At 44.7% G+C, this 24,444-nt stretch overlaps 1 protein-coding gene across 1 annotated transcript in view; it reads left to right on the forward strand.

Moving 5' to 3' along the window:
- The window catches only part of myo5b (myosin VB), a 298,879-nt gene that overhangs the window by 215,367 nt on the left and 59,068 nt on the right, over nt 1–24,444 (forward strand). Inside the window, exons 17-22 of the mRNA XM_078222329.1 lie at nt 4,242–4,328; nt 9,999–10,110; nt 10,329–10,540; nt 13,318–13,474; nt 17,979–18,218; nt 22,053–22,289. Coding sequence (XP_078078455.1) covers nt 4,242–4,328; nt 9,999–10,110; nt 10,329–10,540; nt 13,318–13,474; nt 17,979–18,218; nt 22,053–22,289 — 1,045 coding nt within the window. The remainder of the gene's footprint in view (nt 1–4,241; nt 4,329–9,998; nt 10,111–10,328; nt 10,541–13,317; nt 13,475–17,978; nt 18,219–22,052; nt 22,290–24,444) is intronic.

Here is a 24,444-nt window from a genome sequence, read left to right on the forward strand (position 1 = left end):
GAGACTGAGCCTTGGACCTTCTTGTTCAGTGTGGAGAGATGGTCGCACAGTGGGAATGTCACTGGACTAGAAATCGAGAGGTCCAAGCCAATGCTTTAGAATCATAGGATCCCTACAGTGCAGAGGGAGGCATTTCAGCCTATCAAGCCTACACCAACAACAATCCCACCTAGGCACTATCCCTGTAACCCCATATATTTACCCTGCTAATGCACTGACACTAAGGGACAATTTAGCATGGCTAATCAACCTAGCCTATATCTTTGGAATGATATAGGTTGAAATCCCAGCATGGTAGTTGGTGGAGTTTAAATTCAATTAATAAACCTGGAATTGAAAAATAACCTCAATAATGATGGCCACGACAATTATCATCAATTGTTGAAAAAAGCCATCTGGTTCACTAGTGTATTTTAGGGAAGGAAATCTGCCATTCTTACATGACTGTAGATTCAAACCCCTCTTCACTGACCTCTGCAATGGCCTAGCAAACCACTCTGTTCAAAGGCAATTAGGGGTGCTGCTCTTCTCAGCGACACCCAAATCCCATGAAGGAACAGAGGGGAAAAAAAAGCCCCGTGCCATGTGGTTATGACTGAAATATCAGTAAGTTAGAAGTTCTCAGGGGCGATTCTCCCAAAAAATTATAAGTATCGAATTCGCGTTAAAAACTGGAGTAAATCCCGCTAGTTTTTTAGCAGGAGTTTCAAAATGGATCTCTCTCTCTGTGCACTGCAGAATGCATGAGCTGGATTCACGTGTAAAATCTGTGGGCGGGACCTACTCCCACTGGAGAGGCCGGCAGCATAGTACTGAGTGGGCCACTGCGCATGCGCCTGCCAGTCAGAGCGGAGATCAGCGCATGCGCAGTAGCCCCACACTGCCGGCCTCCCGATTGCTGGCCAACCCCATGACCCCGCAATGTTGCCCTTCTCTTGACCTTCTCTCTCCCCCCCCCCCCCCCCCCCCCGCAGTCCCGACCCCTCCCCCCACCCCGATGCCCAGTCCAAATCGCTGGCCTCCCTCCCTCTGTCGCTGATCCTCTGCAGAGTGACAGCGGGATCTTCCCACCCCGCCTCCATTAGGCCCCACCTCCTTGGCACTGCCCGGTGCCCAGTGGGAGTGCCAATGTGCCACTTATCCCCTTGAGCAGTGCCAGGGGGCCAGGCTGGCACTGCTGAGCTGGTAATGCCCAGGGGGCACCCCCTTTTACTCCCGATCTTCTGGGGGGCCTAGATGGCCCCACTTCACTCCAGCGGGGTTGGGCTGCCAGCTCCCTGCAAGTGGGGAGCTATTGTAAGCCCCGCTGGAGTGAAACACTCCTGCCAGGGGCGGAGATTCTAGCGGAGATTTCAGTCCCTGGCCTGCTAATGAGATTCAAATTATATTTAAAAGGACATTAGAATAATTTATACAGCTGTGCACCAGAAATCGGCACGGGGCCGATGACGCCAGAGATACGTGGGGGCTGTGGGGAGCCTGCAGAGGGCTCCGCTTGACATGCTATAGCAGTGGGCTGGGACAATCGCCCCCCTCCTTTAAGAAAAAAATATTCAAACGTTTAACAGTTAGAGAATCCAAAATTATCCCAGCTGCAATTTCTGCTGATGGCGAGACAATCCTGTTAGTTGCTGTAGGTATTTTGTTTAAACCATCTGGTGCAATGAAGCAGAAGCGTGGTGCATTTCTTAAAGTTGGGAAATCTTTAGATCAACCTTAGGTTCTGTTAGGATGTAACATAATGGAAATCCATATAAGCTCAATTTGATGTGTGAAAAATAACCTTATGTTCCAGCCCTTATGCAGAAAGTCACTTGTTATATTCATTATTCTTTTAATAAATGTTCTTTGCACTACGGGTCTGAGGTTGAGGGAATAAAATATGGATCAATAGCCTTTAAAAATTCATGGTATCTTATTTTCTTTGTGGTTTGTAATCTGTAGCACACACCGTTCTCAAGTCAATTGCTTGCAATTTTCTCCTGAGCCAATCATTATTAAGGGACAAAGTATTGCTGCTACTATTCTGCCTTTTTCTTGTGCAATGCCTGAAGAAGACAGATGGTTCACACTGAATCACCCCAACTACCCACTCAAGTTAGTGCCTGGGACTGTCATCGTGCTACCTGGAGAACCACAGTCGCACATATTGCCACTCAGTTCATAGTGCCAGGGTCCCTGTCATGATTCTGCCACCTCTGCAGTTAACTTAATAAATTGGTAATTAATACATCCACTGAGGAGTTCTGGAGGAACGTTTTGAACCAGAAAGTGGTCATGGAACACGCTGCCACAATGAGTAGGGGAGGTGAACAGCATTGATGAGGAAGCTAGACAGGCATAGAAAGGTGAAGCATACGCTGATAGGGTTAGATGAAGTAGGATAGGAGATAGCTTCTGTGCAGCAAAAGCACTGACATGGACCTAGTGCATAAAAACAAAAGTATTTCAAGATCAGTATTACTACATTTCACACATGAAAAGTACTCGGTGGGTACACTGGGATAGCCACTACAAGCATTGTTACAGTGACGAACTTCTGAGATCCATTCACTCCATGAAATTTCTTGTGCCCTTTTCTAGTGATATCTGAGAATATCCAAGAGAATAATAAAAGACTCCTGTGCTGTACACACTACTTCAAGAAAGCTGTCTACAACTCCAATGTTATAATTCCAAACGCAATGAAAGTTCTTCTTGAAGGCTACTTGAAAATTTAAAGCAGCAGAAATTCAATGTAAAAACCTGGCAATGGATAATTAATTGTTTCACGATTATCCACTGTTTTCTGCCTTATAAAATTTCAGAATAAATACCAAGTGAGCTGTGTCGGGACTCTCTGCTCCATTTACTTTAAATTATGTCAGATTCAGAGGTGCAGTTCAAATCAACCAGATTTCTCAGTTTCTGCTGGGCATGCATCTGTAGCACAAAATGGTTAATAAATTGGCACTCTCATAGAGCATGGCTATTAAAGTTCCACTGTGTTAACAACAGAATATAATAATTGATTAATTCAAGGGATGATGGCTTTACTGGCTTGGCCAGCATTTATTGCCCATCTCTAATTGCTCTTGGAAAGATGTATCTCTTCCCTTTGTGCTTCTAAGAAGAACAAAGAACAGTACAGCACAGGAAACAGGCCCTTCGGCCCTCCAAGCCTGTGCCGCTCCTTGGTCCAACTAGACCAATCGTTTGTATCCCTCCATTCCCAGGCTGCTCATGTGACTATCCAGGTAAGTCTTAAACGATGTCAGCGTGCCTGCCTCCACCACCCTACTTGACAGCGCATTCCAGGCCCCCACCACCCTCCGTGTAAAAAACATCCCTCTGATATCTGAGTTATACTTCACCCCTCTCACCTTGAACCCGTGACCCCTCGTGATCGTCACCTCCGACCTGGGAAAAAGCTTCCCACTGTTCACCCTATCTATCCCCTTCATAATCTTGTACACCTCTATTAGATCTCCCCTCATTCTCCGTCTTTCCAGGGAGAACAACCCCAGTTTACCCAATCTCTCCTCATAGCTAAGACCCTCCATACCAGGCAACATCCTGGTAAAGGGCAACACGATGGAATAGTGGTTAGCACTGCTGCCTCACAGTACCAGGGACCCAGGTTCGATTTCCAGCTTGGGTCACTGTCTGTGTGGAGTCTGCACGTTCTCCCCATGTCTGCATTTGTTTCCTCCTAGTGCTCCGGTTTCCTGACATAATCTGTAAGACGTGCTGGTTCGGTGCATTGGCCATGCTAAATTTTTTCTGTGTACCCGAACAGGCACGGGATTGTGGCGACTAGGGAATTTTCACAGTAACTTCATTGCAGTATTAATGTAAGCTTACTTGTGACTGATAAATAAATCTTACTTTCTAGATGATAGTGATCTTGGGTACAGATGGTGCTGGCTAAGGAGCCTTGTTAAGTTCCTGCAATGCATCTTGTAGATGGTACACACTGCTGCCACTGTGTGTCAGTGGTGGAGGGAGAGGATGTTTGCGGATAGGGTGCCAATCAAGCGGGCTGCTTCATCCTCGATGGTGTCGAGCTTCTTGAGTGTTGTTGGAGCTGCACCCATCCAAGCAAGTGGAGTGTATTCATCAGACTCCTGACTTGTGCCTTGTAGATGGTGGACAGGATTTGGGAGCGTCAGGAGGTGGGTTACTGGCTGCTGAATTCATAGAAAAATGGATAACAAAGTTTTATTTGGAATCTATTTTAACTCTTCATTTCTTTCTTGCAGATTTGATCCCAAACGAGCTGTACAGCAGCTGCGGGCCTGTGGAGTGCTGGAGACCATTCGAATCAGTGCTGCAGGATACCCATCTAGGTAGCTTCTATGGCTTATGCTACTGTACAACATTTAAGCTAAAACCTTTTTGTAAAGAAATAGATGGGGCTCTATCGTAACTGAATGCAAAGTATAACTGGCAGATAGAAACAAAACAAAAAATCAGGATCAAATAACTATTTGAAATGTGAAGAGTATGTGTGCCAGCCCAGTGGGTATACTAGGGTATGTTGTGCAATGCATTCAATCCATGTAATTCCTTATGCCCATTCTAGTGACCTCTGAGAAAGTCCATGGGGACAATAAAATACTGAAACAAACAATTATTAAGTTATTTTTAAAAACTTTGAGCTGGAATACATGCAAGATCTGCAACAATAATGCAACTCATTTGTAAAACGTACTGAGCCCAGAACTCAAGACCACTTGGACGCTACCCCAATGCAGGAATAAACTGGCCTCCCTCCTACACTGGCTTCATCTATCAATCCCCTCTCCCTCCTTGTAATTATTTCTCTTAATTCCTTCTCTCGAGAATTGTATCCACTGGTTTCTCAATAAAAATAAAATAATATTATTAGAGACGTGGTCACACCAGATGTGCAGGCAGATAGATGGGTGACTGCCAGAAGGGGCAGGCAGTCAGTGCAGGAATCCCCTGTGGTCATCCCTCTCTCTATCCCTCTTTTGGATACTGTTGGGGGAGATGGGCTATCGGGGGATACCAGCAGCAGCAGCCAAAGCAGTGGCACCATGGCTGGCTCTGTTGTTAAGCAGGGAGGGACAAAGAGCACTAGAGCAATAGTTATAGGGGACTCTATAGTTAGGGGTACAGATAGGCATTTCTGTGGACGTGAAAGAGACTCCAGGATGGTATGTTGCCTCCCTGGTGCCAGGGTCCAGGATATCTCTGAACGGACAGAAAGTGTTCTGAAGCGAGAGGGTGAACAGCCTGAGGTTACGGTACATATTGGTACGAACGACATAGGCAGGAAGAGTGATGAGGTCCTGCAGCAGCAGTTTAGGGAGTTAGGTAGAAAGTTAAAAAGCAGGACTTTGAGGGTTGTAATCTCAGGATTACTCCCTGTGCCATGTGCCAGTGAGGCTAGGAATAGGCAGATAGTGCAGCTCAACACGTGGCTAAACAGCCAGTGTAGGAGGGAGGGTTTCAGATATTTGGACCATTGGGGTCTCTTCCGGGGCAGATGGGACCTGTACAAAAAGGACGGGTTGCATCTGAACTGGAGGGGCATAAATATTCTGGCTGGGAGATTTGCTACTGTCACACGGGAGGATTTTAACTAGTTTGGCAGGGGGGTGGGACCCAAAGCAAAGGTGAATTAGCTGAAGGGGAACGAGAGAGTAGGGCCAGTAAGACTCAGAGAAACAGCAGGCAGGGTGGGATTGCAAATCAGAGAGGGTCTGGTGGACTGAAGTGCATTTGTTTCAATGCGAGAAGTGTAACAGGTAAGGCAGATGAACTTAGAGCTTGGATTGGTACTAGAAACTATGATGTCGTTGCCATTACAGAGACTTGGTTAAGGGAAGGACAGGATTGGCAGCTTAACATTCCAGGATATAGATGTTTCAGGCATGATAGAGGGGGATGTAAAAGGGGTGGGGGAGTTGCACTACTGGTTAAGGAGAATATCACAGCTGTACTCCGGGAGGACACCTCGGAGGGCTCATACAGCGAGGCAATATGGGTAGAGCTCAGGAATAGGAAAGATGTAGTCACAATGTTGGGGGTTTACTATAGGCCACCCAACTGCCAGCGGGAGATTGAGGAACAGATATGTAGGCAGATTTTGGCAAGGTATAAAAGTAACAGGGTTGTTGTGGTGGGAGATTTTAATTTCCCCTATATTGACTGGGACTCACTTAGTGCTAGGGGCGTGGATGGGGCAGAGTTTGTAAGGAGCATCCAGGAGGGCTTCCTGAAACAGTATGTAGATAGTTCAACTAGGGAAGGGGCCATACTGGACCTGGTATTGGGGAATGAGCCCGGCCAGGTGGTCGATGTTTCAGTAGGGGAGCAGTTCGGGAACAGTGACCACAATTCAGTAAGCTTTAAGGTACTGATGGATAAAGATAAGTGTAGTCCTCAAGTTAAGGTGCTAAACTGGGGGAAGGCTAATTACAACAATATTAGGCAGGAACTGAAGAATGTAAATTGGAGGCAGATGTTTGAGGGCAAATCAACATCTGGCATGTGAGAGGCTTTCAAGTGTAAGTTGATGGGGATTCAGGACCGGCACATTCCCGTAAGGATGAAGGATAAGTATGGCAAGTTTTGGGAACCTTGGATAACGAGAGATATAGTGAGCCTAGTCAAAGAGAAAAAGGAAGCATTTGTCAAAGCTAGGAGGCTGGGAACACACAAAGCAAGTGTGGAATACAAAGAAAGTAGAAAGAAACTTAAGCAAGGGGTAGGAAGAGCTAAAAGGGGTAATGAAAAAGCATTGGCCAGCAGGATTAAGGAAAATCCCAAGGCTTTTTACACATATATAAAGAGCAAGAGAGTAGCCAGGAAGAGGGTTGGCCCACTCGAGGACAAGGGAGGAAATCTATGTGTGGAGCCAGAGGAAATGGGCAAGGTATTAAATGAGTACTTTGCGTTAGTATTCACCAAAGAGAAGGACTTGGTGGATGATGAGTCTGGGAAAGGATGTGTAGATAGCTTGAGTCATGTTGAGATCAAAAAGGAGGAGGTATTGGGGTTCTTGAGAAACATCAAGGTAAACGAGTCTCCAGGGCCTGATGGGATATACCCCAGAATACGGAGAGAGGCAAGAGAGGAAATTGCTGGGGCCTTGAGAGAAATCTTTGTATCCTCACTGGCTACAGGGGAGGTCCCAGAGGATTGGAGAATAGCCAATGTTGTTCCTTTGTTTAAGAAAGGTAACAAGAATAATCCAGGTAATTACAGGCCGGTGAGCCTTACATCAGTGGCAGGGAAATTATTGGAGAGGATTCTTCGAGACAGGCTTTATTCCCACTTGGATATAAGTGGACGTATTAGTGAGAGGCAACATGGTTTTGTGAAGGGGAGGTCGTGTCTCACGAACTTGATCGAGTTTTTCGAGGAAGTGACAAAGATGATTGATGAGGGTAGGGCAGTGGATGTTGTCTCCATGGACTTCAGTAAAGCCTTTGACAAGGTCCCTCATGGCAGACTGGTGCAGAAGGTGAAGTCGCATGGGATCAGAGGTGAGCTGGCAAGGTGGATACAAAACTGGCTCGGTCAAAGAAGACAGAGGGTAGCAGTGGAAGGGTGCATTTCTGAATGGAGGGCTGTGACAAGTGGTGTTCCTCAGGGATTAGTGCTGGGACCTTTGCTGTTGGTAATATATATAAATGATTTGGAGGAAAATGTAACTGGATTGATTAGTAAGTTTGTGGATGACACAAAGGTTCGTGGATTTGCGGATAGTGATGAGGACCATCAGAGGATACAGCAGGATATAGATCAGTTAGAGACTTGGGCGGAGAGATGGCAGATGGAGTTTAATCTGGACAAATGTGAGGTTATGCATTTTGGAAGGTCTAATACAGATAGGAAATATACAGTAAATGGCAGAACCCTTAGGAGTATTGATAGGCAAAGGGATCTGGGTGTACAGGTACACGGGTTACTGAAAGTGGCAATGCAGATGGAGAAGGTAGTCAAGGAGGTATACAGCATGCTTGCCTTCATCGACAGGGGTATTGAGTTTAAAAATTGGCAAGTCATGTTGCAACTTTATAGAACCTTAGTTCGGTCGCACTTAGAATATAGTGTTCAATTCTGGTCGCCATGCTACCAGAAGGATGTGGAGGCTTTGGAGAGGGTACAGAGAAGATTTACCAGGATGTTGCTTGGTATGGAGGGCATTAGCTATGAGGAGAGGTTGGAGAAACTTGGTTTGTTCTCACTGGAGCAACGGAGGTTGAGGGGCGACCTGATAGAAGTCTACAAGATCATGAGAGGCATGGACAGAGTGGATAGTCAGAAGCTTTTTCCCAGGGTGGAAGAGTCAATTACTAGGGGGCATAGGTTTAAGGTGCGAGGGGCAAGTTTTAAAAGAGATGTACGAGGCAGATTTTTTACACAGAGAGTGGTGGGTGCCTGGAACTCGTTGCCGGGGGAGGTAGTGGAAGTGGATACGGTAGTGACTTTTAAGGGGCGTCTTGACAAATAGAACATAGAACAGTACAGCACAGAACAGGCCCTTCGGCCCACGATGTTGTGCCGAGCTTTGTCTGAAACCCAGATCAAGCTATTTCCTCCCTATCATCCCGAAGTACTCCATGTGACTATCCAATAGCTTCTTAAATGTTCCTAAAGTTTCTGACTCCACTATCCCTGCAGGCAGTCCATTCCACACCCCAACCACTCTCTGAGTAAAAAACCTACCTCGGACATCCTTCCTATATCTCCCACCATGAACCCTATAGTTATGCCCCCTAGTTACCGCTCCATTCTCCCGAGGAAATAGTCTTTGAACGTTCACTCTATCTATCCCCCTCATCATCTTATAAACCTCTATCAAGTCTCCTCTCAACCTCCTCCGCTCCAAAGAGAAAAGCCCAAGTTCCTTCAACCTTTCCTCATAAGACCTACCCTCCAAACCAGGCAGCATCCTGGTAAATCTCCTTTGCACTCTTTCCAGTGTCTCCACATCCTTCTTGTAGTGAGGTGACCAGAACTGCACACAATATTCCAAATGTGGTCTCACCAAGGTCCTGTACAGTTGCAGCATAGCCCCACGGCTCTTAAACTCAAACCCCCTGTTAATGAACGCCAACACACCATAGGCCTTCTTCACGGCTCTATCCACTTGAGTGGCAACCTTCAGAGATCTATGGATATGAACCTCAAGATCTCTCTGTTCCTCCACATTCTTCAGAACCCTACCTTTGACCCTGTAATCCACATTTAAATTTGTCCTACCAAAATGAATCACCTCGCATTTGTCAGGGTTAAACTCCATTTGCCATTTTTCAGCCCAGCTCTGCATCCTATCTATATCTCTTTGCAGCCTACAACAGCCCTCCACCTCATCCACTACTCCACCAATCTTGGTGTCATCAGCAAATTTACTGATCCACCCTTCAGCCCCCTCCTCCAAGTCATTTATAAAAATCACAAATAGCAGAGGACCAAGCACTGATCCCTGTGGCACTCCGCTGGTAACCGGTTTCCAGTCTGAAAATTTTCCATCCACCACCACCGATACATGAATAGGATGGGAATAGAGGGATATGGTCCCCGGAAGCGTGGGGGGTTTTAGTTCAGTCAGGCAGCATGGTCGGTGCAGGCTTGGAGGGCCGAAGGACTTGTTCCTGTGCTGTAATTTTCTTTGTTCTTTGTTCTCTGTTCTTATCTGGTGGTTCTATTCCTATTATTTGCTTTACTGAGAAATCCATCTCATTATTCTATTACTTGGGTGAAAGTGTCTCGTCTGTGCTCTCTTAATCCCAACTTCTTTTAGCTTTTTTCTCTTGTCATTATTAATTGCCTACAAACTGAAAAATGTCTTGGATCAGCATTACACTCTTTATAGATATGGTTTTGTGTGCAAATTTTTATTGATTTTCTTAATAAAAAGTATTCTTGTCTGTATCTAACGTACTTCCACTGTCGTTTTCTGAACATGTGACCTTAGGGAGCAATTAAAAATGAGGAAACCCGAGTTGTCACAATACCTAACACTGTTTCTTTGATAGGTGGACGTACCATGAATTCTTCAACCGATATCGAGTCCTAATGACAAAGAAGAACATAAAGTTAAATGATAAGAAAGAGACTTGTAAGAGGCTTCTCGAAATTGTTGTCAAGGTAATACCTTGGTGCCAGCTCAATGTTATCTCAGAATTGAGGAAGGTTGTCTCTATTAGTAGGGGGAGAGAAAAGAGCTACTTGCCAATTTTGCCATGATGGGAAGGCCTACCAACAACATCATGGGTGTTTCTTTTTGTGCTAATGTATGTATCTGCTGTTCTTGTACTGATGGTAAACTATACCATTCATTAAAACACCATGTCCTGTTTTGTCAGGATCCTGATAAATTCCAGTTTGGCCGAACCAAGATCTTCTTCCGTGCTGGACAGGTGGCATATCTGGAAAAACTCCGAGCAGATAATTTCCGAGCTGCATGTATGATGATACAGAAGACCGTCCGTGGTTGGTTACAGAGAACCAAGTACAGACGGATGAGAAAGGCTGCCATCACTTTACAGAAACGTATTCGGGGCTACCAAGCTCGCAGGTAGGAACATTTCTCAGGACTTTATTACATTATTTGGGGCTGAAGGAATCCCATCGGATGTGCCAACTTGGAAAACTAGAATATTCTGACTATCCTATCGCATTAATAAAGCCTTTATTAACTGCTCTCTCTACCTGCCTTGCCACTTTTAATGACTTATGCACACATACACCCAGGTCCCTCTGCTCCTGCACCCCTTTCAAATTTTTACCCCTTATTTTATATAGTCTCTCCATGCTCTTTCCACCAAAATGCATCAGCTCACACTTCTTCACATTGAACTTCATCTGCCACCTTTCTGTCCACTCCACCTACTTGCCCAAGTCCTTTTGAAGTTAGAACATAAGAACATAAGAAATAGGAGCAGGAGTAGGCCATCTAGCCCCTCGAGCCTGCCCCGCCATTCAATAAGATCATGGCTGATCTGACGTGGATCAGTACCACTTACCCGCCTGATCCCCATAACCCTTAATTTCCTTACCGATCAGGAATCCATCCATCCGCGCCTTAAACATATTCAGCGAGGTAGCCTCCACCACCTCAGTGGGCAGAGAATTCCAGAGATTCACTACCCTCTGGGAGAAGAAGTTCCTCCTCAACTCTGTCTTAAACTGACCCCCCTTTATTTCTAGTTCTACATAATCCTCTTCACAGTTTATAATACTTCCAAGCATTGTACCAACTGCAAACTTTGCAGTTGTCCCCTGCATGCCAAGATCTAGATCAATAATCTATAGCAGGAAAAAGTAGGGAGTCACCCCTGTGGAACTCCACTACAAATCTTCCAAAAATCCAAGATATATCCACTTAGCATTCTGTTTCCTATTACTCAATCAACTTTGCATCCACATTGCAACTGTCCCTTTTATTCCATAAGCTCACATGTCTGTTGTGAGGCACTGTATCGAATGCCTTTTGGAAGTCCGTGTACACCACACCAATAGCATAAGACATAGGAGCAGAAGTAGGCCATTCGGCCCATTTGAGTTTGATCCGCCATTTAATGAGCTCTTGACTGATTTGGGATGATAATCATGAACTCCACTTTCCCGCCTTATCTCCATAACTCTTGATCCCTTTACTGATTAAAGATCTGTTCATCTTAGCCATGAACATCCTTAACTGCCCAGCCTCTACAGCCCTCTGGTAAAGAATTCCATGGATTCACTAATCTCTGAGAGAAGAAATTCCTTCTCCTCTCTGTCTTAAATGGGCGACCCTTTACGCTGAGATTTTGTCCTCTGGTCCAAGACTCTCCCACAGGGGAAACAACCTCTCAGCATCTACCCTGTCAAGCCCCCTGAGAATCCTGTATGTCTCAATAAGGTCACCTCTCATTCTTCTAAACTCCAATGTGTATAGTCCCAACCTACTCGACGTCTCCTTATGAGAAAATCCCTTCTTAGACAAGGGAATCAAAACAGTTCACAGTATTCTAGGTGCGGTCTAATTAATACCTTGTACAGTTTTAGCAAGATTTCCACATTTTTATACTCCATTCCCTTTGAAATACAGGCCAACATGCCATTTGTCTTCCCAATTACCTGCTGAACCTGTATCTTAGTTTTTTGGAATTTATGCACAAGGACCCTCAAATCCCTCTGAGCTGTAGCTTTCTGCAGTCTTTATCTATTTAAATAATATTAATTTCCTTTATTCTTCCTACCAAAGTACATAATTTCACATTTTCCTATATTATATTCCACCTGTCATGTTTTTGCCCATTCAGTTAACCTGCTATATCCCTCTGTAGACTCTTTTGTACCATCCTCACCACTTGCCTTCCAATCTATTTTTGTGTCATCCTCAAACTTGGCAATAGTACATTCATTTCTCTCATCCAAGTCATTAACGTATATTGTAAATAATTGTGACCCCAGGACTGATCCCTGTGGCACTCCACTAGTTACAGGTTGCTGTCCTAAAAACCCCAACTTTCTGCCTTGTATTAGTTACCCAATCCTCTGTCATGCTAATATACTACCCCCAACACCATGCAGTACCTTATTGAATGGTTTTTGGAAATCCAAGCATATTACATCTACCGGTTACCCTTTATTTATCTTGGTCATTACCACCTCAAAGAATTCTACTAAATTTGTCAGGCATGATTTCCCCTTCAGGAAGCCAGGCTGACTGTGCTTGATTATACGGTGTATCTCTAAATGCTCTCCTATTCAATCCTTTATAATGAACTCTAACATCTTCCCAATGACAGATGTTAAGCTAACTGGTGTATAATTACCTGTTTTGTATCTCCCTCCACCCCTCCCTACTTTTTTGAATAAGAGTGTTGCATCTGCAGTTTCCAATCTGGGACTTTTCTGAAATTTAAAGATTCTTGGGAGATTATTACCAGTGCATCAAACCTCATCAACACTCTGTTAGCTCTTTTTAAAAACTCCAGCAAGTTAGTTGAACACAATCTTCCCTGAAGGGGTCCATGCTGGCTCTTACTAATCAACCCACGTTTTCCCATGTGACTATTAATTCTATCCCAAATAATCATTTCTAGAAGCTTCTCCACCACCAAAATTTTCTTTGCCCATGTCTTTCCTCTTCCCTCTGCACCATCTCCCAGTATCAGTGTCCCCTTCTCTTTCAAACTCTTGAGCCTAACTTGATTTCAGGGTCATCTTGAATTCAGATTTTGAGATGATTTTTCTTTAGAAGACATATTTTCAGATGTATTGGGTCACTTCCATCCACTTTTATCAGCAGGCTTGTCCTTGTGTTCACTCTCTGTTCACCTTTGTTCGTTCTTTTCTCATTCCAAGGCTGGTGGATTGCCTACGGAAAACGAGAGCTGTGAAAATTTTCCAGAAGCAGTACAGGATGCTAGTTGTGCGGCGTGAATATCTGCGGATTCGCAATGCGGCCATCACCATCCAGGCTTATACTCGTGGAAGGTTTGTCAGGCAAGTGTACCATGAGGTAAGTGCTTCACACTCTTGGGCCTAGAATTTCATGTAAAATTAGGTCCTAATTGACAACCTTTTAAAAAGTAGAGGAAGGGGGAAGATGCTAGCCACAGAAGCTGGTGTTTTCAGGCCAGTGCACTTCGCCTTGCTCTGAGGATAATGACTTACCTCCACCTTCAGTAGTGGAAATATTTTTTCAACGTTATTAGAGCACCAGTCTAATCTGGGGAATTGTCTACGTCTGTACCTGAGTTGGCAATTTTCTTTAAGCTTTTCATGTGGTATATGATGGGGCAGAAGTTTGGCTGGGGCTATTATCAGGCTTAGAATCACGGCAGCCCAGGTTCTCGGAGGGGACCTAATGTAGATGATGGATCCTTTCATTAGCATAAACACAACCCCCAATGCTGGTTTTAATGCCTACCTGGACACTGAAATTCATCCCCAAGCAATGTAAAATCATAGAATCATACAGCGCAAAAGAGGCCCTTTGGCCCATCTAGTCTGCACCAACACATTAGAAGCACCTGAACTCCCACCTAATCCCATCTGCCAGCACTTGGCCCATAGCCCTGAATGTTATGATGTGCAAAGTGCTCATCCAGATATTTTTTAAAGGATGTGAGGCAACCGGTTTCCACACTCTCCCAGGCAGCACATTCCAGACCGTCACCACCCTCTGGGTAAAAACGTTTTTCCTCACATCTCTCCTAAACCTCCTGCTCCTCACCTTTAACCTATGCCCCCTGACTGACCCTTCAACTAAGGGGAACAGCTGCTCCTTATCCATTCTGGTCCCTGTCTCTCATAATCTTGTACACCTCGATCAGGTCGCCCCCTCAGTCGTCTTTCCTCCAATGAAAACAAACCAAGCAAAGCCCATGTCTCTTCATAACTTAAATGTTCCATCCCAGGCAACATCCTGGTGAATCGCCTCTGCACCCCCTCCAATGCAATCACATCCTTCCTATAATGTGGCAATCAGAACTGCACACAGTACTCCAGCTGTGGCCTCACCAAAGTTCTATAGAACTCCATCATAACTTCCCTGCTTTTGTAACTTATGCCTCGATTGATAACGGCAAGTGTCCCATATGTCTTTTTCACCATCCTACTAACATGCCAAGCTCCCTTTGTTCCACAGAACTTCCTAGTGTCCTACCATTCATTGAGTATTTCCTTTTTTTATTCATTCGCAAGACATAGATATTGCTGGCTGGCCAGCATTTATTGCCCATCCCTAGTTATAGAGGGCAATTGGGAGTCAACCACATTGCTGTGGCTCTGGAGTCACATGTAGGCAAGACCAGGTAAGGATGGCAGATTTCCTTCCCTAAAGGACGTTAGTGAACCAGATGGCATTTTCTGACAATTGACGATGGTTTCATAGACATCAGTAGATTCTTAATTCCAGATGTTTTTTATTGAATTAAAATCCACCACCTGTCATGGCAGGATTCGAACCCAGATCCCCAGAACATTAGCTGAGTTTCTGGAGTAATAGTCTAGCAATAATACCACAAGTCCATCACCTTCCCGCGTCAAATTACTCCTTCGAAAGCATATTACTGCACACTTTTCAGGGTTAAGTTCCATCTGCCACTTATTTGTCCATTCCGTCTATATCTTCTTGTGGCCTTACATACTCTGCCTCATTATTAATCACTCGGCCAACCTTGTTCCAACTTACTAATCCTACCCCCTATGTAGTCATCAATGTCATTTACATAATTGACGATTAATAGGGGGCCTAATACAGATCCCTGTGGTACGCCACTGGACAATGGCTTCCTGTCACTAACGCAGCCTTCCTTCTGTCATCACCCTCTATTTCCTACAACTGAGCCAATTTTGAATCCACTTTATCAAATTATCCTGTATCCCCATGTGCATTTACCTTCTTTACAAGTCTCCCACATGGAACCTGTCAAAGGCTTTGCATATAGACTACATCGACTGTACTACCCTCGTCTACACGCCTGGTTACCTCCTCAAAAAATTCAATCAAATTTAAATGTGGTCATGGGTGTTTTCCAGTGTCCTTAGAGCCTAGTACTGTGGAATTTCCCGGGGATGCAGACATTTACGATGCGAATCGCTGACTCCAGACCTGCCGGTGTACCAAGCAGCTTTGTGTCTGGAGAATAAGGAGGGCTGGGGGAGGGAGAAGTAGAACTGAAACCGCTGCAATTGACTTGGAGCCCTGTGTGTACACAACTCTCGCTGAACTTGTTTGGGAACACTGCAGAATAAATAGATCAGCCCCAGAATCCCCTCTTCCTTCCCAAGATTACTCTGCGTCCAGATCTCCAGAGAGGAAAAACATAAACAATTTTATTATTAGTCGTGAGCAGGAACTGAAAACACAAATGAAAAAATCAAACAGGTCAACTACCATTGCAATAATTTGATCTCTGACTCCCTCATGTATCTAATTCCAGTTTATGCATTAATTCTAATGGGAAGATCTAATTCGCTTAATGATGTTTTGCTTAAAGTTTCATTTTTCAAGCACTCAACAATGACATTAAGTGACTCAATTACTCTGTGATTGATTTCCTCCTTGAAGCTTTGCGTTGATAGGATTTTGTGGGTCTAGCCATTAGAAAGGGCTACTTTTAGGTCTGTTACCTACTTGGTGGACAAATCCAAAATAGGACTTCAGGGTTGGTTGTATTGGCAGTGTTAGATATTTACAAATCACAGGTAATATGGATTTATATGTGATCCTTGAGGCTTCTAGATGCATTCACAAGTGGTCAACAAAGTTAAGAACTTTGACACTCTGCCATCTAGCTTTTATATTCTCTACATTTTCCATCACTTTCTCTTGTTAATCATGTAACCTTTATATTTAACTTTTCCATCTATTTTTATTGACAGCCTAATCAGCTTTTAGTGCCTCAGGGTCTACCATTTCTGATTAAAATGCTTTTGTTAAGCTCATTCAGGAGACTCATGTTCACGTTAGTTGAGTGCAGGACACCATCGTTTCAGTAATATTTTTCGTGGCACACAGTGGAGTTCAGGAGGAAGGGATTCGTTCACACTCATAAATGAATACACCAAAATGATGCATCTTATTGCAGTTAGTGGGGTGGTTACATTTTAATTGAAAATGAAAGTCATAGCAATAAATGTGATCTGTACTCATTACATAACTGATCCCATGACAGTGGAATGGTGAGGAGAATCAATGGGGCTGTGAGTACTGTCATCTGGATGGACTTAAACCTTGAGAAGGGTATTGAAACTCATTCAATTCGACATAATGGCTTCATTTTTGATAGTGCTCCTTTCCTTTTGCTATGAATGAATGCTGGAGTGTTAATCTGTGCAATTCTATATCGAAGAGGTTTGCTTTGTATTTCACATATTTACAGTAATTGCTGAATAAGGTTGGTCATCTGATCGAAGCTTCCGTTTTTATTTTTATTTCCCCATTGCTCATCTCCATTTTTATTGCCTCAGGTTCCTTTCCACTCCTCTGCTGAAGGCAGTGAGAATTGCTGGTGTGCAGTTCCCTGGAGAGTTCGCCCATCGGCCAAAGTGTTGATCCCAGGCAGTAATTGCTGACAAAATCCAAATGGGTCGAATCCAATATTCACCGTTTGCCAGGGTCACTGAACATCAGTTTAGTGGATTGTGTCTCTGGTCAAAGGGAACTTAAGTTTGCTGCCCGCTGCTGCCCAAGTCAGCAGAAGCCAGGAATCAGCACTTGGGTCTACTTATTACTCAAACCATTGTTCTGACCCATTTATCGATCAGTGAAGCTAAATTTGTCATTTCCACTCCAGTGCTATCTTATTGGGGAGGGGGGGTGGTATGATGACATTTTGTTCCTATCAAATTAATTTTACATGTTTTGCATGTTTTCCTTCGAATTGTCCACAATAAGGAAACCTATTTTTTTGTTCCAGCAAAGCTTCTAATTTTCGGATTTCAGCAATCAATAAAATGTGCGTGCTCATTAAGAATTGTGTGGGGACTGTCCAACTTGCTTCACAATGCACAAATTTATTGCTGTTTTTCCTACAACATTTCTAAAGCACATGTGAAGTGCCATGGGACATCCTGAGATCTTGAGAGTCACTTATAAATGTAAATCTGTCTTTAGAAGATGGCCGGAATTCTCCAATGTCACAATCCTCACCACCACTGCCAGCGAGAATAGAGAATTTGGCACTCAGCCAAAACTCCATTCACTGCGGCAGGACCGGAGAATCCCAGCCGCAGGCGAGGTCAGAAAATTCCGGCCGATACCTACAGCCAAAGGAAAAGACTAACGTCCAATCAATCTAGGCAGGATTTGAACCTCGTTCGAGACCTAAACAAATATTGGCATCCACTGCAGCTTCCTTTAATGGGAAACTTGCTGTTTTGGGAGTTGTAGGTATGGATCCAAAACCTGTCATGTTGTGATCTTGGAGTTGCATCTTGCTATCCTCTTTTGAGTAGGCGATTGGGTTGTTCCAGGTTTTTCCTGATTTCTTGATACCATCTTCTAATTCCCACAGTTGCTACGGCAGCATAAAGCCAGTATTATTCAGAAGTATGTAAGGGGCTGGATAGCTCGAAAGAGGTTCTGTCGGATACGCAACGCGGTCATCTATCTCCAGTGCTGCTATCGGCGCATGAAGGCACGCCGTGAGTTAAAGACACTGAAGATTGAAGCAAAGTCAGTAGAACACTACAAAAAACTCACCAGTGGAATGGAAAACAAAGTGGTTCAGCTTCAGAGAAAGGTAGATGATCAGGTAAGAATGATCTCAGTCTAATTTCCAAATTCAATGTAAATTTAAAATTGTGCTATTACATAAAAGTAGGAACAGATGAATAATGTTCTTATATGTATAAGTGTCACTGCCTTACAGTGTCTAAGTAAGTCAAATGGAAATTTCAAATGGAAGGAGGCATTCTTGGGGAAAAGTACCGAAGGAAAGTGGAGGATTTTCAAGGAATGTTTGTCTGGAGCTCTGCATGACAACGTTCCGATGAGACAGGGGGGTGTTGGTAGGGTACGGGAACCGTGGTGCACGAAGGTTGTGATGAACCTGGTGAATAAGAAAAGAGAGGCGTACAGAAGGTTCAGAGAGCTAGGAGGTGTTAAGGATTTAGAGGAGTATACGGGATGTAGGAAGGAGCTTAAGAAGGAAATTAGGAGAGCGAGAAGGGGTCATGAGAAGACCTTGGCGGGTAAGATTAAGGAGAATCCCAAGGCTTTCTACAAATATGTCAAGAGTAAAAGGATGAGATGTGAAGGCATAGGACCCTTAAAAGGTGAAGGGGGAAAAGTTTGTGCGGAACCGTTAGAAATGGCGGAGCTGCTTAATGAATACTTTACCTCGGTATTCACGGTGGAAAGGGATCTGGGTGGTTGTACTGCTGGTTTGCGGTGGACAGAAAGGATCGAACATGTGGACGTAAAGAAAGAGGATGTGTTGGAACTATTGAATGGCATCAAGGTTGGTAAGTCGCCGGGACCGGATGGGATGTACCCCAGGTTACTGTGGGAGGCGAGGGAGGAGATTGCGGAGCCTTTGGCGATGATCTTTGCATCGTCGATGGAGACGGGAGAGGTTCCGGAGGATTGGAGGATTGCAGATGTGGTCCCTATATTCAAGAAAGGGAACAGGGACAGCCCGGGAAATTACCGACCGGTGAGTCTAACCTCAGTGGTTGGTAAGTTGATGGAGAGGATCCTGAGAGACAGGATTTATGATCATCTAGAGAAGTTTAGTATGATCAAAAGTAGTCAGCACGGCTTTGTCAAGGGCAGGTCGTGCCTTACGAGCCTGGTTGAGTTCTTTGAAAATGTGACCAAACACATTGACGAAGGAAGAGCGGTGGATGTGGTCTATATGGACTTCAGCAAGGCGTTCGATAAGGTCCCCCATGCAAGACTTCTTGAGAAAGTGAGAGGGCATGGGATCCAAGGGGCTGTTGCCTTGTGGATCCAGAACTGGCTTGCCTGCAGAAGGCAGAGAGTGGCTGTGGAGGGGTCTTTCTCTGCATGGAGGTCAGTGACCAGTGGAGTGCCCCAGGGATCTGTTCTGGGACCCTTGCTGTTTGTCATTTTCATAAATGACCTGGATGAGGAAGTGGAGGGATGGGTTGGTAAGTTTGCTGACGACACCAAGGTAGGTGGTGTTGTGGATAGTTTGGAGGGATGTCAGAAGTTGCAGCGAGACATAGATAGAATGCAAGACTGGGCGGAGAAGTGGCAGATGGACTTCAACCCGGATAAGTGTGTGGTGATCCATTTTGGCAGATCCAATGGGATGAAGCAGCAGTATAATATGAAGGGTACCATTCTTAGCAGTGTAGAGGATCAGAAGGACCTTGGGGTCCGGGTCCATAGGACTCTTAAATTGGCCTCGCAGGTGGAGGATGCGGTCAAGAAGGCGTACGGCGTACTGGCCTTCATTAATCGAGGGATTGAGTTTAGGAGTCGGGAGATAATGCTGCAGCTTTATAGGACCCTGGTTAGACCCCACTTGGAGTACTGCGCGCAGTTCTGGTCACCTCATTACAGGAAAGATGTTGAAGCCATTGAAAGGGTGCAGAGGAGATTTACAAGGATGTTGCCTGGATTGGGGGGCATGCCTTATGAGGATAGGTTGAGGGAGCTTGGTCTCTTCTCCCTGGAGAGACGAAGGATGAGAGGTGACCTGATAGAGGTTTACAAGATGTTGAGAGGTCTGGATAGGGTAGACTCTCAGAGGCTATTTCCAAGGGCTGAAATGGTTGTTACGAGAGGACACAGGTTTAAGGTGCTGGGGGGTAGGTACAGAGGAGATGTCAGGGGTAAGTTTTTCACTCAGAGGGTGGTGGGTGAGTGGAATCGGCTGACGTCGGTGGTGGTGGAGGCAAACTCGTTGGGGTCTTTTAAGAGACTTCTGGATGAGTACATGGGATTTAATGGGATTGAGGGCTATAGATAGGCCTAGAGGTGGGGATGTGATCGGCGCAACTTGTGGGCCGAAGGGCCTGTTTGTGCTGTGGCTTTCTATGTTCTATGTTCTATGTTCAATCATGTCTAGTTTTCAATGGAAACTCAAATTCATTTGAAAATGTTGTTCCTTTGTTTAAGAAGGGCTGCAGGGAAAAGCCTGGGAACTACAGCCTGGAGCCTAACATCTGTAGTGGATAAGTTGTTAGAAGGTATTCTGAGAGATGGGATCTACAGGCATTTAGAGAGACAAGGACTGATTTGGGAAAGTCAGCATGGCTTTGTGAATGGAAAATCGTGTCTCACGAATTTGATTGAGTGTTTGAAGGGGTAACCAAGAAGGTAGATGAGGGCAGTACATGGACTTCAGCAAGGCCTTTGACAAGGTACCTCATGGTAGGTTGTTGCATAAGATTAAATCTCACGGGATCCAGGGTGAGGTAGCAAACTGGATACAAAATTGGCTTGATGACAGGGCAGTTGTAGAGAGTTGTTTTTCAAACTGATTTTGTGAAGGGCAGGTTGTGGTTTTGTGAAGGGGAGGTCGTGTCTCACTAAATTGATTTAAGTTTTTCGAGAAAGTGACGAAGATGATTGATGAGTGGATGTTGTCTGCATGGACTTCAGTAAGGCCTCACAAGGTCCCTCATGGCAGACTGGTACAGAAGGTGAAGTCGCACAGGATCAGAGGTGAGCTGGCAAGAAGGATACATAACTGGCTCAGTCATAGAAGATAGAGAGTAGCAGTGGAAGGATGCATTTCTGAATGGAGGGCTGTGACTAGTGGCGTTCCATGGGGATCAGTTCTGGGACCTTTGCTGTTTTTAATATATATAAATGATTTGGAGGAAATGTAACAGGTTTGATTAGTAAGTTTGCGGATGACACAAAGATTGGTGGAATTGCAGATAGCAATGAGGACCGTCGGGGGATACAGCAGGATATAGACAGTTAGAGACTTGAGCAGAGAGATGGCAGATGGAGTTTAATCCAGACAAATGTGAGGTATTGCATTTTGGAAGGTCTAATACAGATGGGAAATATACAGTAAATGGAAGCCCCCTTAAGATATTGATACACAGAGGGATCTGGTTGTACAGGTACACAGAGGGATCTGGTTGTACAGGTACACAGGTCACTGAAAGTGGCAACGCAGGTGGAGAAAGTAGTCAAAAAGGCATAAGGCCAGGGTATTGAGTTTAAAAATTGGCAAGTCATGTTGCAGCTTTATTGAACCTTGATTAGGCTGCACTTGGAATATAGTGTTCAATTCTGGTCGCCACACTACCAGAAGGATGTGGAGGCTTTGGAGAGGGTACAGAGAAGATTTACCAGGATGTTGCCTGGTATGGAGGGCATTAGCTATCAGGAGAGGTTGGAGAAACTTGGTTTGTTCTCACTGGAACGACGGAGGTTGAAGGGTGACCTGATAGAAGTCTACAAGATTATGAAGGGCATGGGCAGAGTGGATAGTCAGAATTTTCAGTAATAGTTTGAAATGTTCTCGATTGGGAATCACATATTTGGGTTCATCTTCATATGAGATAACTTACCAGGATGTATATGTTTATGTGAAATCCAGAGCAGTGCGTGTGACTTTATCTATACGGTTGATCCATGCTCATAATCCTTTCCTTAGAACAAGGAGCACAAGGTGTTGACCGAGCAACTGGTGGCAGTGACCGCGGCACAAGCTACCGAAATCAATAAACTTAGCAAGGAGTTGGACCGATGTCGTGAACTCCGGGGAGATGAGAACCGAGTAACGAGCTTACAGGAGGAGATTGAGAAACTCCGCAAGGAACTTGAGAAATCCCAGTCAGAACGCAAAGTCCTGGTAGACACCCACACCAGAGAGAAAGCTGAACTTCAGCAGGTAACTGAAAGCTGGATAAACCAGTTAATAACTAAAAACCACTTTACTGACCAATTCCAGGTCATTCCTTTCAAAATGTTGACATAGCTGGCCCTCAATATCATCTTCTTTATTGGACAATAAATTAAAATTGTATCATGTGATTGATTGTTTATTTCACCGATGTTAGAGAATGATTGTGACTTTTATACTTACTCTGCTCACATTGGGTATGAACTGGTTCCCACTGGCTTCAGCTCTCAAACATTGATGGAAACCCATGATTTTATTTTTTCGACATGTAGGTGGAGACGTTTGTGCTGGAGACTTCAATGGCCCTCTGTCCTGTGTAAAATGATTACTGTCAACTTTCCTTGGAGATCTCCTTAAAAGCCCCTGAGATCTTGGATTGTGATTCATTGTTTCCTTGATGCTGTGTGTATTCAGGTGTCCTTTTTGCTTGGGGTTTCTGAATTCACATGTATCAACTATCCAAAAGAAAAACCTAAATAACAGCAGAGCAGCCTGCCACATCTCTACTGGAGCTTGTTCATCAACCAGAATTATCTACATTCACCCTTCCTCTCTGCATTCGTATTCATAATCCTTACTTAGAAATTCAGTAAATATTTATTTTCAAGTACTTTTCTAGCCTCTGCCTCAGTAGCTACTTGGAGTAGAACATTCCATGTTCCAGTAGCTTCTGTGGAACTTATAGGAACTCTACCAACCTCCCTCTCTCTATTCCTCTATAGTGTTACCTGTGAACTTTCTATTGACCAACTGCTGGAATCAATCCTTCCTGATTTACTTTCTCTAAACCCTTCATTGTACCTTATAACACTCTTTGGACAGAAGTGTGATTCTCACCAGTTTGGGTTGGGGTGGAGGTGAGGCACAGAGCCTAATTCGCCGGTGAAGCTGTCTGCAGATGGCTTGGGGTGCCATTGTGGAGATGCCCCGATCTCCAAGTGTACTGGGAGACCTCCTGCCACCTCCCCCTCCACCTCCCCTTGAAAACACAGGTCGCCGGCATCATGATCCCCTCCATTGCCCACCCTGCATGCCACACCCTGCCGATCACCCCCATCTGCAGAGCTATCCCTCCACCCCCCCACAGAGCTTCCTTATCCCCTCCCTCCCCCCACTTTGATTCCACCCTCACTCAAGCCCCCATCCTGTTGACACTGCCCCGGCACTTTCTGATGCCTGGTGGGAAGTGCCAGGGTGCAGGTGGGCACTGCCTGGCCATGCCCCTGACCACCGGAGACTTCAATGGCCTCTGATCCCCTTGGCGAGGCCATCATGTCTGGTCTCCGCTGATGCGGATGTCCGACCGGTGACAAGGCAAGTGTCTGTGAGGCTAGAAGATGCTGTGTGCGGTGTGTTAATGACATGCTAAGCATACCATTTTGGGCGTGAAGCCCATCCCGCCAGCAGAACATTGCCGATAACTGCGTGTGGCACGAAAATGGGTGCAATTCCAATTTTTCACTCTGCATGCAATCTTACCGGCTCGCCATGCCCATCGATGGGCACGGTGAGCCAGTAAGATCGCACCCCAAGTGTTTCTTCACATCTATATTCTTTCATTCTTGTGAATCTTCACTGGATGGCTGTAATAACTTTCCCACAAAGGGATGCTGAGCACTACACAAAATACTGAGGCCTGACCTATTTCCTTTCTTTATATTCAATGCACACTAAATGAAACCAACAGCCCCGACTGCCACTTTATTGCCTTTCCATTCTGCAGGGTTATCTGGGGTGAAATTCTTCATTAAAGGACATGGCCCTTTATAAAGTTGTATTGAAATTCTGTAAATATTTCTGTTCATATTTAAAATATCTGTTGATCTACCAGGAGAAATCATTTTTGGCTTGGAAGGCAAAATTATTCCAGGCTGTAAAATGTGCCAAATAAAGTATGAAATCACTTTTCCCCGCTGGAATATAAATCTCATGCCTTCAGCATTTAATTCCACTTGAGTAATTTCTAAATCCACCATTACTACAAAGGGCACTTCTGTGTACTTCAGTTTTTTAATCTGCAATAAAAGTGTTGACTAAAGAGCGGCGTCAGCATTTACGAAGTTGTTGGTCAGTTTTTTGCTACTTTTCTATGTTAGCTTGTGTAAGGACGTTTTTTCAAATTAAGATGATGGACTTTCAGAAG

Source organism: Mustelus asterias, chromosome 1 (assembly GCF_964213995.1).
Source record: "Mustelus asterias chromosome 1, sMusAst1.hap1.1, whole genome shotgun sequence".
NCBI lineage: Eukaryota > Metazoa > Chordata > Chondrichthyes > Carcharhiniformes > Triakidae > Mustelus > Mustelus asterias.